Source organism: Oncorhynchus clarkii, chromosome 19 (genome assembly GCF_045791955.1).
Source record: "Oncorhynchus clarkii lewisi isolate Uvic-CL-2024 chromosome 19, UVic_Ocla_1.0, whole genome shotgun sequence".
In the NCBI taxonomy this organism is placed as follows: Eukaryota; Metazoa; Chordata; class Actinopteri; order Salmoniformes; family Salmonidae; genus Oncorhynchus; species Oncorhynchus clarkii.
Window position 1 is genome coordinate 18,921,908 of NC_092165.1, and position 14,346 is coordinate 18,936,253.

General features: G+C 43.6%; 2 protein-coding genes across 3 annotated transcripts; one reads left to right on the forward strand and one right to left on the reverse strand.

Moving 5' to 3' along the window:
• Positions 1-646: 646 nt before the first annotated feature.
• Positions 647-7,592, forward strand: LOC139374897 (cyclin dependent kinase 2 associated protein 2). The gene is made up of 5 exons (XM_071116114.1): positions 647-714; positions 1,516-1,673; positions 2,298-2,383; positions 4,930-5,050; positions 6,122-7,592. The coding sequence occupies exons 2-5, from the start codon at positions 1,619-1,621 to the stop codon at positions 6,187-6,189; spliced, it is 330 nt and encodes a 109-aa protein (XP_070972215.1). The 5' UTR covers positions 647-714; positions 1,516-1,618; the 3' UTR covers positions 6,190-7,592.
• Positions 7,593-9,055: 1,463 nt separating this feature from the next.
• Positions 9,056-14,335, reverse strand: LOC139374895 (AH receptor-interacting protein-like). Of its 2 annotated transcripts, none has more exons than XM_071116112.1 (7): positions 14,178-14,335; positions 12,420-12,602; positions 11,986-12,174; positions 11,477-11,653; positions 11,111-11,252; positions 10,603-10,835; positions 9,056-10,254 (listed from the first exon to the last, which is right to left on the reverse strand). In XM_071116112.1, exons 1-7 carry the CDS (start codon positions 14,274-14,276, stop codon positions 10,249-10,251), a joined length of 1,029 nt encoding a protein of 342 aa, XP_070972213.1. In that variant the 5' UTR covers positions 14,277-14,335; the 3' UTR covers positions 9,056-10,248. The 2 variants fall into 2 exon arrangements, with proteins under 2 accessions (XP_070972213.1, XP_070972214.1); XM_071116113.1 differs by having other exon boundaries at positions 11,165-11,252; positions 14,178-14,325.
• Positions 14,336-14,346: the final 11 nt, after the last annotated feature.

The following is a 14,346-nucleotide window of genomic DNA, read 5'->3' on the forward strand; positions in this document are numbered from 1 at the left end:
GTCGCCCATACCTAAATCCGCCACTGGTTCCAACCAAAAATACAACTTTGCCACTGTTCATTGTTCTCTTCTATCTCTTGTCCAAGGTTAATGATGCAGTGTGTCCACTTCCAAGTCAACCATGTAGCAAATCAGCTTGTGTGGCCTTGGACAGTGACAGCCTGAAAACACTATAATTTTTTAAAAACTAAACTGACAGATCTCGTATCACTCTCTCAGATCACTCTCGCACGCACACGGACACATAGTTAGATTACATTTATTTGGCAAACCTGGGGAAGAAGGGCCTTGATGTGGCATAATATAAAAAACATTTGGTTTATTGTGTGATTGATGTTTCGGTTCAGGCAGTAACCTTAGATGACCTACATGTTGACATGATGATCGACATGTCCACACTTCATGTAACCACAGGGAAAATAAATCAGTGAGGTGTGCCCCATCAAATAATGTTTTTTTTTCTCCTTACATTCAAACTCTGAATACCAAAGAGATTATAAAAAAATACACACCAGTGCAGAACCCTCAAATAAATAGAAGGGAAGGCTCTGATAAATAGACAGTTCCGCTCACCTGCCATTGATTTGTTTTTAGCCAATGACAACGCATCACTTTATGAATATTCAGGCTACGCTGCATCAATAACCACGCCCCTTTTCAGCAGGAGAAAGGAAGCTGCTTTATCGACCTGGCTGAAAATCTTCCCCTAGAAAGGTATATTTCGAAAGCATTCCCTTGACTGTTGTTTTCTATTACATGTTTTTAATGGCTACTGAGATACTTAAACCCATGGAACGCAAATGCATTATGTAACTACTTGCTGCAATCTAACGTTATAGCTATTCACCTAGCTAGATAACGTTAGCTAGCAAGCCTGTTTCACACCGAATGCAAACCAGTCAGCAAACAGCTAGCGTTCTTGCTAAGTAGAGATTAACTAGCTATGAAATGCGCAGTGATCACCGAAGTCGTTGCAATTACAAGTTAGGTCACCCGCTAACTAGCTTTGTTTATGTTAATTGGACTTTGTCTGAAGCGAGATGTCATCTCGTCGACCTTTGGTTCGGTAACTAGTTAGCGAACTACAACGTTAGCTTAGCTACCTAGCCAACGTTAGTACAGTCGCTTAACGATAGGCTACGACCCGATAAGGTACTGACGTAATGTGCAAAGTTGCCCGCTAAGCCGATGTGGAGAACAGGCACGGTTGTGACACATGTTTGAAACCAGCTGGGCTTGTTCGATTACTAGCTAGCTAGGTAACCTAAGGTCTGGGTCGTTAAGCCATATATTTGCAAACGTCAGTGATCCACTGACAACATCATGACAGCCTGGTCCAAATCTGTACGAGTTAAACAACACCTCAAATCATTGTCATGCCAAACCCAATTGGCCATACAGAGCATTCAACATGACTTGCATAGCACACAATGTATTCTGGACCAGGCTAGACTGACCGTGTTGTTGATGAATGTCATACATGATGAACATAACACCATTACTTTCTCTTCCTAGCTCTCAGGGGCCCAGCCCACCAGTAAAGCTGTATAAGCACAGGGTCGACGGGACGGACGGAAGCGGTGCGCCGTCGTACGGGGAGGTCCGTAGTGACAGCGCGATGAGCTACAAACCCATAGCCCCTGCTCCGTCCGGCTCCAACCACACCCCGCCAGGTTTCTGCCAACTGTCAATTGGTTCTTTAGTATCCACTATTATTGCTATCAAGGATGTATAGAAATTGAATTTCTATTTCTATAGATGCACCCTCTACACTACCCATTGTTGGTTTGGTTTTCACCCATCTTACTGAACTCAACCCTACCACAGTGCAGTGGATTCCATTCAATAGATAAGACTAGCGGCCCTATTCCTGTGACCTGCCCAGGGACCTGCCCAGGGAACACACCACACATCAGCAACCAACCTGAGTGTCATATACTACCAACCATAATGTAACAATCCCTCTCACCTGAGAATTATTTAATTTAATTGTACCTTTATTTAACTAGGCAAGTCAGTTAAGAACAAAATCTTACTTTCAATGGCGGCCTAGGAACAGTGGGTTAACTGCCTTGTTCAGGGGCAGAACGACAGATTTTTACCTTGTCAGCTCGGGGATTCAATCTTGCAACCTTTTGGTTACAAGTCCAACGCTCTAACCACTAGGCTACCTGCCTCCCCAGAATGAATGCGCCACCGATGCCACGCAGCATTTATGCCCCTGCCTTCCATTTTAAAGATGATAACTAGTCATAGGGCGCTTCAGTGCGTCTGAATTCTGTCTTTCCTCTGCCTAGGCTCCAGTGTGCCCTCCCCCTCACTCCCCTCTAACTTCAGACCAGCGTTCAGTGATTTCGGCCCGCCGTCGATGGGCTTCGTTCAGGTAGGACAGAACAGCCTGACCCTCATCTCTAACTGCTTTAACTAATGCCTATGATGCTTTAACGTCATGTTAAATATGTTATTCAGGGTATTTTATCAAATTTTATTGGTCACATAAACATGGTTAGCAGATGCTAATGCGAGTGTAGCGAAATGCTTGTGCTTCTAGTTCTGACAATGCAGTAATATCTAACAAGTAATCTAACAAATTCACAACAACAACCTTATACACACAAATGTAAGGGATGAATAAGGATATGTTCATATAACTATATGGATGAGTGATGGCCGTGCGGCATAGGAAAGATGCAGTAGATGGTATAGAGCAGTATATACATATGAGATGAGTAATATATGATATGAAAACATTAAAGTGGTGTTATTTAAAGTGACTAGTGATACCTTTTGAGTCCATTTACTAAAGTGGCTAGAGAGAGGCTGCTGACAACATACAGACTCATATGTTAGTGATGGCTGTTTAAGTCTGATGGCCTTGAGATAGCTGTTTTTGTCTCTCAGTCCCAGCTTTGATGCACCTGTACTGACATTGCGTTCTGGATGATAGCAGTGTGAACAGGCAGTAGCTCAGGTGGTAGTTGTCGATGATCTTTTTGGCCTTCCTGTGACATCGGATGCTGTAGGTGTCCTGGAGGGCAGGTTGCGTTGTGCAGACCTCACTATCCTCTAGAGAGCCTTGCGGTTGAGGGCAGTGCAATTGCCGTACCAGGCGGTGATACAGCCCGACAGAATGCTCTCGATTGTGCATCTGTAAAAGTTTGAGGGTTTTAGGTGACAAGCCAAATTTCTTCAGCCTCCTGAGGATGAAGAGGTGCTGTTGCGCCTTCACCACGCTGTCTGTGTGTGTTTCCTACCTTCACCACCTGGGGGCGGCCCGTCGGAAAGTCCAGGACCCAGTTGCACAGGGCGGGGTCGAGACCCAGGGTCTCGAGCTTAATGACGAGTTTGGAGGGTACTATGGTATTAAATGCTGAGCTGTAGTCAATGAACAGCATTCTTCCATAGATATTCCTCTTGTCCAGGTGGGATAGGGCAGTGTGCCGCGTAATGGCGATTGCATCGTCAGTGGATCTATTGGGGCCGTAAGCAAATTGGAGTGGGTCTAGGGTGTCTGGTAGGGTGGAGGTGATGTGCTCCTTGACTAGTCTCTCAAAGCACTTCATGATGACAGAAGTGAGTGCAATGGGGCGATTGTCGTTTAGTTACCTTAGCTTTCTTGGGAACAGCAACAATGGTGGCCATCTTGAAGCATGTGGTCACAGCAGACTGGGACAGGGATTGATTGAATATGTCCGTAAAAAACAGCTGGTCTGCGCATGCTCTGAGGACGCGGCTAGGGATGCCGTCTGGGCCGGCAGCCTTGCGAGGGTTAACCCGTTTAAATGTTTTACTCACGTTGGCCACGGAGGAGGAGAACCAACAGGCTTTGGTAGCGGGCCGTGTCAGAGGCACTGTATTGTTCTCAAAGCGAGCAAAGAAGTTGTTTAATTTGTCTGGGAGCAAGATGTTGATGTCCCCGACGGGGCTGGTTTTCTTTTTGTAATCCGTGACCCTGCCACATACGTCTCGTGTTTGAGCCGTTGAATTGCGACTACTTTGTCTCTATACTGATGCTTTGCTCGTTTGATTGCCTTGCGGAGGGAATAGCTGCACTGTTTGTGTTCGGTCATGTTTCCAGTCGCCTTGCCATGATTAAACGCGGTGGTTAATGCTTTCAGTTTTGCGCAGATGCTGCCATCAATCCACAGTTTCTGGTGAGGAAATGTTTTAAGTCACAGTGGGTACGACATCTCAAATGCACTTGCTAATAAACTCGCTCACAGAGTCGGCGTACACATTAGTGTTGTTGTCTGAGGCTATCCGGAACGTATTCCAGTCCACGTGATCGAAGCAATCCTGAAGCGCCGAGTCCGATTGGTCAGACACGTGTTGTATTGACCTGAACACGGGTGTTTCCTGTTTTAGTTTATGTGTATAGGCTGGGAGCAACAAAATGGAGTCATGGACAGATTTGCCGAAGGCAGGGCGGGGGGGCTTTGTATGCATTGCGTAAAGTTAGTAGCAATGATCCAGAATGCTAGCAGCCCGTGTCGCGCATTCGATATGCTGATAGAATTTAGAAAGTCTCGTTCTCAGGTTAGCTTTGTTAAAATCCCCAGCTACAATAAATGCAGCCTCAAGATGTATGGTTTCCAGTTTACATAGAGTCCAGTGAAGTTCTTTCAAGGCCGACAAGGTATCTGCTTTGGGGGATATACACAGCTGTGACTAATCAATAGGGTCCAGGTATCACTAACAACAAATACAAAGCAGATCATTACTGGTCGATTTAATTAAAATAGATTAGTTGGCGAGTGTTTATTTGCATTACTGTCACTTCGTCATGGCAATTATCCCCCTGTATCTCTACTCTTCTGTACGATATAAAGGGACTATCTTGCTCAGGATCAATTGGGATTTCTAGTTGTTTTTGCTGTTCCAGCATATGACCTTTGTCTCGTATCCCCCCTCTCTCACACACACACGCAGCCAGTGAAAGTGTCTCAGGGCTCAACCTACAGCGAGCTGCTGTCAGTTATCGAGGAGATGAGTCGCGAGATCCGCCCCACCTACGCCGGGAGCAAGAGCGCCATGGAGAGGCTAAAGAGAGGTACTGCAGCCCGATCAGCTAAACGCCTAGGCCACAAATATCCACAAAGCTTGGCGCAAAGGTTGTGGTTGTATTGACAGGGTGTTTATCAGTACTCCATAGAGCTTACTTTCCTTTTCCCGAACCACGCTGCACATACCCAGCAAGCAGACAGTAAGCACTTGAATATTATATGCATAAACACAGCAACAAGAAATTAACATAAGGCAGTGGATGAAAGCAATGATCAACATTGCATGGCAGCAGCAAAAATAGATCATAATAAAAGCCAAACTGTATATGTTAAGGCTTTCGGGCATTCAATAAAACCATCACCGAGCTCAGTCATCCAGTCAATCAAGCATCAAAAAGTTTAAATCTACCAAGTTCAATTAGCAAAATAGCCAGTCCAATCAGACATTGTCCTTTTAAATCCAAAGATGCCTAAATTAGGCTCAGTTCAAATAATATTATGCTATGCACAAAATGAGAAATGGGCAATTTGATGACTCAGATTTCACTTTAAAAAAGATACCAAAATTGTTAAACTTTGAAATCAGTGGTCTTTGTTTGGCAAACATTTTTAAAGTAAAAATCTGAGTCTCGTCATAATTACATTACTGTGGAATTGCCCAAATGCAGGACGCACAAAACTAGTACTTGGTGATTAAATATAGTCCTAGTTCTTCAGTATGTGAGACGGTCAGTCCCGAAACCCCTATTCCAAGGCTAGTAATCCCAAGGAAAATGTTTCTCTCATGAATAATTACTGCCGTAAATACTTTTCAATGAGCCAAACAAACATTTCACCCATGCTTCTCACACCACGGCCATTTGGCTCTCGACTCACATGGTTATCTGGGATCCTTGGGATGTCCCTACCCTAACCTTAACACATTTCAACTTCAATGGGGGGACAGAGTTCGAGTCCCAAGGATCCCATCCCATAGGCCTACTTACTCCATATGAGTTTACTTGGAAATACATGGATTTCAATTCACATTAAGGTTCAATGAGGAGACGGTATTTTTCTCCACACATAAAGTAAAAGTTCTAAATCCCAACTTGTGATGTTGTTCATCTGTCTTCTAGGTATCATTCACGCGAGGGCGCTGGTCAGGGAGTGTCTGGCGGAGACAGAGAGGAGCGCTCGCACATAACCCTTTGCAGAATCCCTCCATCCCCCCCTCCCTTGTCTTTGTATAGGCCTCATCTATGTGTCCCGTCTTTGTTATCCTGACTTTTTGTCTCTTGCTCCACTGAACCTGTAATCTTTTTTCCCATATAGTTTCTCACACCGCCTATGGGGTGTGTTCAGAATGTGTAACACATTTTGCAGTTGTAGGACAGTTTGCTCTCAGAACATTCTGTAGCTTATTTCAGTTTCATAGGCATCACGAGGGGCTGGTAAATATTTTCTCATTTTGGTTGTCCTGTTCAGTGGGGGTGAGGTGATAGTGCTGTAAAATATTTGATAGATTTTTGAAAACTATGCCACAATGAAATGAGGTTGATACTCTGACTTTCTCTCTTAGCTGCTATACTGACACCACTCTACATCCAAAGGTTTAATTCCACATTGTTTTACAGTAAGCAACACTTAAGCCTTGTTCGCACTGCAGGCCTTAATGCTCAAATCAGCTTTGTTTTTCAAATCCGTTTTGGGTTACTTCACTGTCCAAACGGCAAGTGACCAAATTTGGATTTGTGTGTGTTCAGACGGCAGTCATTTGTTGACACGGCTATGCTACTTGTCATAGTAATGACGCATGTGTGTGTTCCTTCTTCCTATCACTCAGAAGTTATGTGGCAAGCTAAGGTGACAATGCCTGCAATGGATGTTCCCCAGTTTGCTTTGAATGTTAAAAATCATAGTGAAAAAAATCACACTTTTAAAGCCGCCAAAGGATAAGGCAATCCAACTTTCAAAACAAGTATTGTTTGGCTAGCCACAGCAGTCAACTAACGAGGTAGCTGTTTATCCTTCTAGCACATTCACTAATTTGTTTGTAAACAACAAGCTAGTTAGTTACCACATATTCTTGCCAAACTGTCACAGCAGCTAGGAAGCAACAAGATATGCCAAATAAGTTTAAAAAAAACATGAGAGCAAATCAGATTTGACCGTTCAGGCACAAGTCGCATAGCCAGGAATCAGATTTGTATCTGATTTCAAACCACCTACGAAGGGGGTTTGAAGTCATCATATTCCATGTGTTTTTTGGCTGTTCAGACTGCAGGAAAAATAACATTTTGAATCAGATGTGCAAAAAAAATGTATTTGATGTGAACAAGGCTTAACAGCATCTTGAAAATACCCCGTTCTCTGTACCACATGCTTCCACCCTACACACATTTTCTGCTGTCATGGCACCCTCTATCTGCCACATACAGTCAAGCTTTCCTTGCCCTTCATCCTCCACCCAATTAACTATTACCTCCTCTCTACACACCTGAAATCAGTTTTATTAGTATGGCAATTTTGTAAACCCAATTTTTGCAGTTCTGTACTTGAATTGAATGAAATTAAAAAAGCGAGTGTTTTTCATTTGTATCTAGTGCACAGGAGGTTGGTGGCACCTTAATCGTAATGTCTGGGATGGTATCAAACATGATTTCCATGTGTTTGATTTATTTTGTTTTTTCTGTTCCAGCCATTTATCAGCTGTCCTCCCCTCAGTAGCCTTCTGTGATGTAGTGCCTATAGAAAGTCTACACACCCTTGAACTTTTTACATTTGGTTGTCAGTGCCTCAGTTTTTCATTTAAATAAGGATTTTCTTCCACTTATCTACACAACATACTCCACATTTAAGGAACATTTTTGTGAAGAAAAATAAGTCTCCACCCGAGTCTCCACTTGAAGCATATTTGGCAGAAGTTAAAGCTGTGAGTCTGTTGGTATAGGTCTCTACGAACTTTGCATACCTAGGTTTGACCATTAACTGTTCAAGTTCATGGGCAGAAATCTTCAAGCTATGCCACAAATTTTAGATTGGATTTAGGTCGGGGCTCTGACTGGGCCAGTTGAGGACTTTACCTTATTCCTTAGCCACTCCACAGTAGCTTTGGCTATGGGCTTCAGGTTGTTGTCATGCTGAAAGGTGAACTTTCGTCCCAGTTTCAGCTGGTTTTCCTCAAGCACTTTTCTGTACATAGTTTCCCTTCATTTTCTATTCTATCCTGATAAGTCCCTGGCGATGAGAAAAATCCCCATAACATGATGCTGCGCAAAATGTGGCATTTCGGCCAAAAAGTTAAATTTTTGTTTAATCAGACCACAAAACCTTTTGCTACAGAATCTCGAGTGTTTTTTTGCATACTTAAACCGATTCATGGTGGGCTTCCTTGCCACCCTACATCACATATTTGTGGAAGGCTTGAGTAAATCACAAGCACACTGACCAGTCTTGGCCATAAGTCTGCTGCTCTTTCAACGTTGCCATCAGACTCTTGGTAGCCTCTGCTCAGTCATCCAGATTGGAGGGCAGGCTAGGTGGTGCTATACACCTTTCACTTTGTCTTGACCGTGCTCCAAGGGATATTCAAGGCCTTTGAAATCTTTTTATACTCATCCTCTGATCTGTCCCGGGGTTCTTTTGAAAGGTCATGGTTGAGCGTTTGCTTTGCAATTCACTACCCAGCAGAGGGAACCTACAGGAACTGCTAAATGTATCCTGAAATCACTACAATTTAACACAGGTGGAGACTAATTAACTTGGTGTTTCTTAAGGTGATTGGTTACACTGGAGCTAATTCAGGATTGTTATCCAACCAAGCTATTTCAGTTTAGATAAAAAAAACATACTTTTCTTTTGGAAGTTGTGGGGTAGAATGCAAAGACCAATAATTGTTTTTAATGCATTTATATTCCAGGCCATAAGGCAACAAAAGGTGATAATTTTAAAAGGGAGTGTGGACTTTCTATAAGCACTGTGTGGAGAACACTTTGCACAATGAGGCCTAAGTAAGTGTGGGTGAGTGTGCTCATAAGCAAACATTGGGTATCATTACAAAAACACACCAGTAAGAGTTACACCTTTATTTGGCTTCTCAGTCATAACATGGCAGCAAAAAGCATTCGCTGTCCCGTCGTAGACATTTTATAGAAAGCATAATAGGTAGCCTGGTTAAACCAGGTTGAACACTGCTTACCAATGAAATCAATGTTGAGTGTAGTGTTTACTCTGCTTTTTAACCAGGCCAGAGAACACCCATTTCATACAACTGACACTTGAGTCAAGTCATGGTGACCCTTTAGATAAAATTCACAAAATACAAGGGACAAATTAGCTAAATGCTGGTATGATGATGTCAGTCATTTGATGTGCAAACCTATGAAAATGAACTCTACAAAAAAAAAGGCTATCTTGACCTTTTACTTGATGCTAGCCAGTGAGTCATCGCCCCAGTTCCATTACCATCTCCAGCCCTTCAGTGACTACTCCTTCCAGGCCTCCAATAGACTAAAGTGGAGCCTTCACCATATTGCCTTCCCCTATCCAGTCCTTTCAGTTTGTTGAACACAGACCGGGAAGGAGCTAGGGGCCAAAATGATGGTCACTATCCTAAACTACACTCACTGACGCCAATGACTTGGCAAATCATTAGCTCTGTTCGACTGACCAAAAGGCAAGTGGGGTGGTGTTTGAGTTGAGGGCAAGAGTGTCCATTACAAATGTTCTAGCTTAAAATATACAGGACCACAAAGACAAATTAGCAAATGAAATGTAATACAGTAATAATAACAACATAGATACAAGTGAAGATAAGAGTAATTAACTTGAATAGTCATATTGAACATAATAGGGTTAAATAAGGGGTGAACAAAAGGGAAATGGTGGAGACTGCTCTAGTGTCCATAAATATATATCTGGTGATTGTCTCCGAAGTTGATGTCCCAGTCATACTGCCAGAAGTGGAGGATCTCCTGCGTATTCCTGTACTTTTGCAGCATGTGTGTGTGATGTAACTGGCTGTTTGCGTAGCGTTTGCGGTAGGGGAAAGCTGAACTTTGAAGGTCTGTTGAGGGTAGATGTGTGTGGGTGTGTAATGTCGTTCTATAAAAGATAAAAGTGAATCTAGAAAGAGAATGTGCACCGTGAAAGTGATGTTTCATGGGGAAAGTGAATATGGCTTTGGTGTGTGGATAAAACTAAACGTGTCAATGTGTCCACAACTGTTCTTCCTCTTCTTTATAACAAGAATAATGGTCTTAATTCAGCCCTAAAAGGAGTGCATAACAGTTTTAGACATTCAAAAAGAACATTACCTAATTAGTCATTCAACACTAAGGGGTAATACTGCCAATTTAAAAAGACAATTAGTGTAAAGACACATGATCATTCATTTCACTAGTAAAATAAAGTAAACATTTTCTTCACACCAGGTAATTTTGATCCTAGATTTGGGGAAAACACTCATAGCATTCATGTATGAGTGCTGAGATAGATTAATTTGGCCTTATTTTAAAGTGGGGAGGACCTGATCCTAGATAAGCACTGCTACTCTAAGATGCTGTTTTAATATGGGCCCAGATTTGAAGAAACTTCTAGAAGGTACTCGGCTACTCACCGTGGTAGCGGTGGCCAGGGCGTTGCCGTCGTAGCTGAACAGACTCTTGTAGCGGCCCTTCTCCTCCTTCTCCTTGGAGCGGATCCTCTCCTCCATGGCCCTCAGCTCCTTAGCCACCGAGAGCCCCAGCGACGGGTCCAGCTCCACCACCTTGGCAAAATCCGCCCGCGCCTCCGTCTCGTTCCACACTGCCGCGTGGGCCTTGGCCCGCTTGAAGTAAGCCTTCATGTTGTCTGCGGGGGTGAGAGGTAAGAGTGTGTCAATGGGAAAGAGGCTGGTGTGAGCAGCTGGTAGTAAGCAATACAAATTCAAAAGGACTTGTCATTCACTTGCAACTGGCCTGCTGTAGACAAAACAGAACAACAAGTGTTTATTTTTTAAAGGGATTGTCTTAAGTAATGACAAATTACTGCTTTCAGAGCATAGCCTATTGTTATGTGAATTCAGCATATTCACTTGATCCTAGGGCAGGGCTACACCTGAATGTATTCAGAAGTTTGTGAATCACCCTCGTATTTGGAGATGATGGAGGAGCAGTGGTCCAGCACCTCGTAGTACTGACCCTGGACCAGCTGACACTGGCAGTAGTTCAGCATCAGGGGCGTGATCATGAGGTCCAGCTTGATCCAGCCCTCATCGCCCGGACGCTCCTGATTGGAGGAGGGGCCAAGGATGGGGAGGAGTTAGAAGACTAGCCACTTATTTAGTAGGGTTAAGACGTTCTATAGACAGGGAATGCATAGATCTCATTTGACGCGCAGAATGGCTAGTTAACTAAATGAAAAGTATTTGTCTGCAGTGCTCTAATCGTTACCCTATTAAATGCCAAAAAAAGCAAGTCCCCAGGACTAGGTTTGAAGTCATAAATCTTTACCTTCATCTGCAGATTCTTTAGACAGGCGATGGCATTGTGGTACTTCTCGGCCGCCTCCTTCACGTCGCCCTTCTTGTACAGGGCGTTACCTTCCACGTGGATCTGAGGCACCACCTCCAGCTTCTCCTTGTCCGTCATCGCCCAGATGTCCAGTCTGAACGAGCCGGGCGTCAAAACCTGGGAGAGGCGTCAATCATATTATTCAATCAAAATGTATTTACGCAGTGAAATGACAGTGGCATGAGTGCTGCTTGGGTGATAACAGGGTTAGAAAAAGACATACACTTTGAAAGGAAGGGTGCCATCCTCCTCTTGATGTCGTGGTAAAAGTTCAGAGTTCATATAACCATCTAGGCGAGACAGATGTCGATTTTAAAGCACCATGAGTGCTTGGGGCGCTAAGAAATAAGCAGTAGCAAGAAGAATTCCCTGGATGGAAAAACTTGAGGAGCCAGACTCCGCACAGGGTGCTTGAACCCCTAATGGAGAATAAATAAGCCCCCCCTCACCTCCATGAGCTCCAGGGTGAAGACCAGGGGCTGAGGGTTGGCCTGGAGCTGGTCCAGGTCACAGTGGCCCAGTGAGTGGTGTGAGTGGATTTGCGCGATGCCACAGCAGTGTCTCTGGCCCTCCAGGGGGTCCTTCCCTGCACTGATGTTCCTCAGGGACTGGGACACCAGCGGGTACAGGGCTGTGTGCTGTAGGGAGAGAGGGAGAAGGAAAGAGGATGGTTACATTATTCACTGGGACAAATTGAGGGACTGGTGGATTTTAAAGTACAATTAATACAATTCTCTGAAGGGAAACAACTAACAAAACGTACTGACAAACCCTGTCAAATTCCATAACAATCTATTTTTTTGCCACCAATTGTATGTCTGTGTGCACAAAAGTAACGGTCTCTAATCCATCCACATCAACCATGTTAAGTTGGGCGACCCACCTTGACGTCACATGTGAAATCTGCCACTTCTCCCTCCCTCATGGTGGCAATGACTCGCTCCCAAACGGCCAGCTTGAACTTCTTTCCCAAGATGAGTTCCATGGGCTTGCTCCGGCCCCCCATGGTCCTGGAGTCATCCAGCACAGTGCCATCACACAGGCTGGAGCGGTAGTGGAATATCACCTGTTGGAAAATTGGGGGGGGGGGGGGGGGGGTAGAATGGAGAACTGGTATTACACAAGTGAATAAATCATGTAATACACTGAACAAAAATATAAACGCAACATGTAAAGTGTTGGTCCCATGTTTCATGAGCTGAAATAAAAAGATCACAGAAATGTTCCATACGCACAAGGTCTTGACCGGACTGCAAGTTAGGCTTCGTAACAGACTTCAGTGGGAAAATGCTCACCTTAGATGGCCACTGGTACACTTGAGAAGTGTACTCTTCACGGATGAATCCCGGTTTCAACAGTACTGGGCAGATGGCAGAAAACATGTCTTATGTTGTGTGGGTGAGCGTTTTGCTGATGCCAACGTTGTGAACAGAGTGGGCCATGGCAGTGGTTATGGTATGGGGCAGGCAAAAGCTATGGACATCAAATACAATTGCATTTTATCGATGGCAATTTGAACACACAGAGATACTGTGACAAGATACAGATGCCCATTGTTGTGCCATTCATCTGCCGCCATCACCTCATGTTTCAGCATGATAATGCCCCATGTCGCAAGGATCTGCAAACTATTCACAGAAGCTGAAAATGTCCCAGTTCTTCCATGGCCTGCATACTCAGACATTTCACTCATTGAGCATGTTTGGGATGCTCTGGATCGACGTGTATGCGAAGGTGGCGTGTCGCACTGCATGAGGCAAATGGTGATCACACCAGATACGGAATGCTTTTCTGATCTACAACCCTACTTTTTTTAAAAGGCATCTGTGACCAACATATGGATATCTGTATTCCCAGTCATTTGAGATTCATACATTTGTCCCAAATGTATTTATTTAAATTGACTGGATTTCATTATATGAACTGAAACTCAGTCAAATCTTTAAAATTTGTGTATGTTGCGTTTATATTTTTGTTCAGTGTACATGACATACATTGTATTGATGAAACAGAGTTTGTTCTATTTAGTAACAGTAAAAGGTGTAGTTTCTACATAATCACTTCCCAGCAGGCTGAACATTATTATATACAAAAGTTGGACAATAAATGCTGATAGCGTGAGCTTGTAAAAGGTTTAAAATGCATGTCTTTCACATATTAAAATACCCCATATCAAACGAAATTCGAGATTTTTCTATCAACAGGCAGAGGCACAAATTCACACTGATTATCCAACAATACGGTCGGTCGATCTTGCCGACTATCCAATTAAAACGTAGTAGTAATGTTTACAAGTTGACGGACATCCCCACCGACCAATAAGAGAGACGAAAATCAATGACGACTTGTCAATCCTGTAAAAGCACCGACCTCTTACAGTACCACCAAAAAAACTCGTTTTTACTCCAATAATTACTTGTTGGCTGATAATTGTTATTTACAGAAATTCTGGTAGACCGAGTTATAGTTTAACTAAAATAAGGTAACGTATATATCACCTCAGAACATGTCAAACCTCGATAATTTCGCTCCATGCTAACGTTAGCAGCTAGCTAGCGAATAATGCTAATCCGTTTAGCCAGCACTACACATACAAAACTACCCTTTGAACGTGGATTAAATTCGCTGTTTTATAACTCACCTTGGTCCCATCAGGAAACGTTGAAAGCTCTCCTTTGCCTGGACTGACCACTTTCTTCTGAATGCCTTCTGCGAGTAGCTTGGTAGCCAGTTCCTCCATCCTTGTTTCCCTGGAGTGTCAAGCCGACTGCCTATCTTCGGGAGAGCTCGCGAGAAATCGACACATCGAT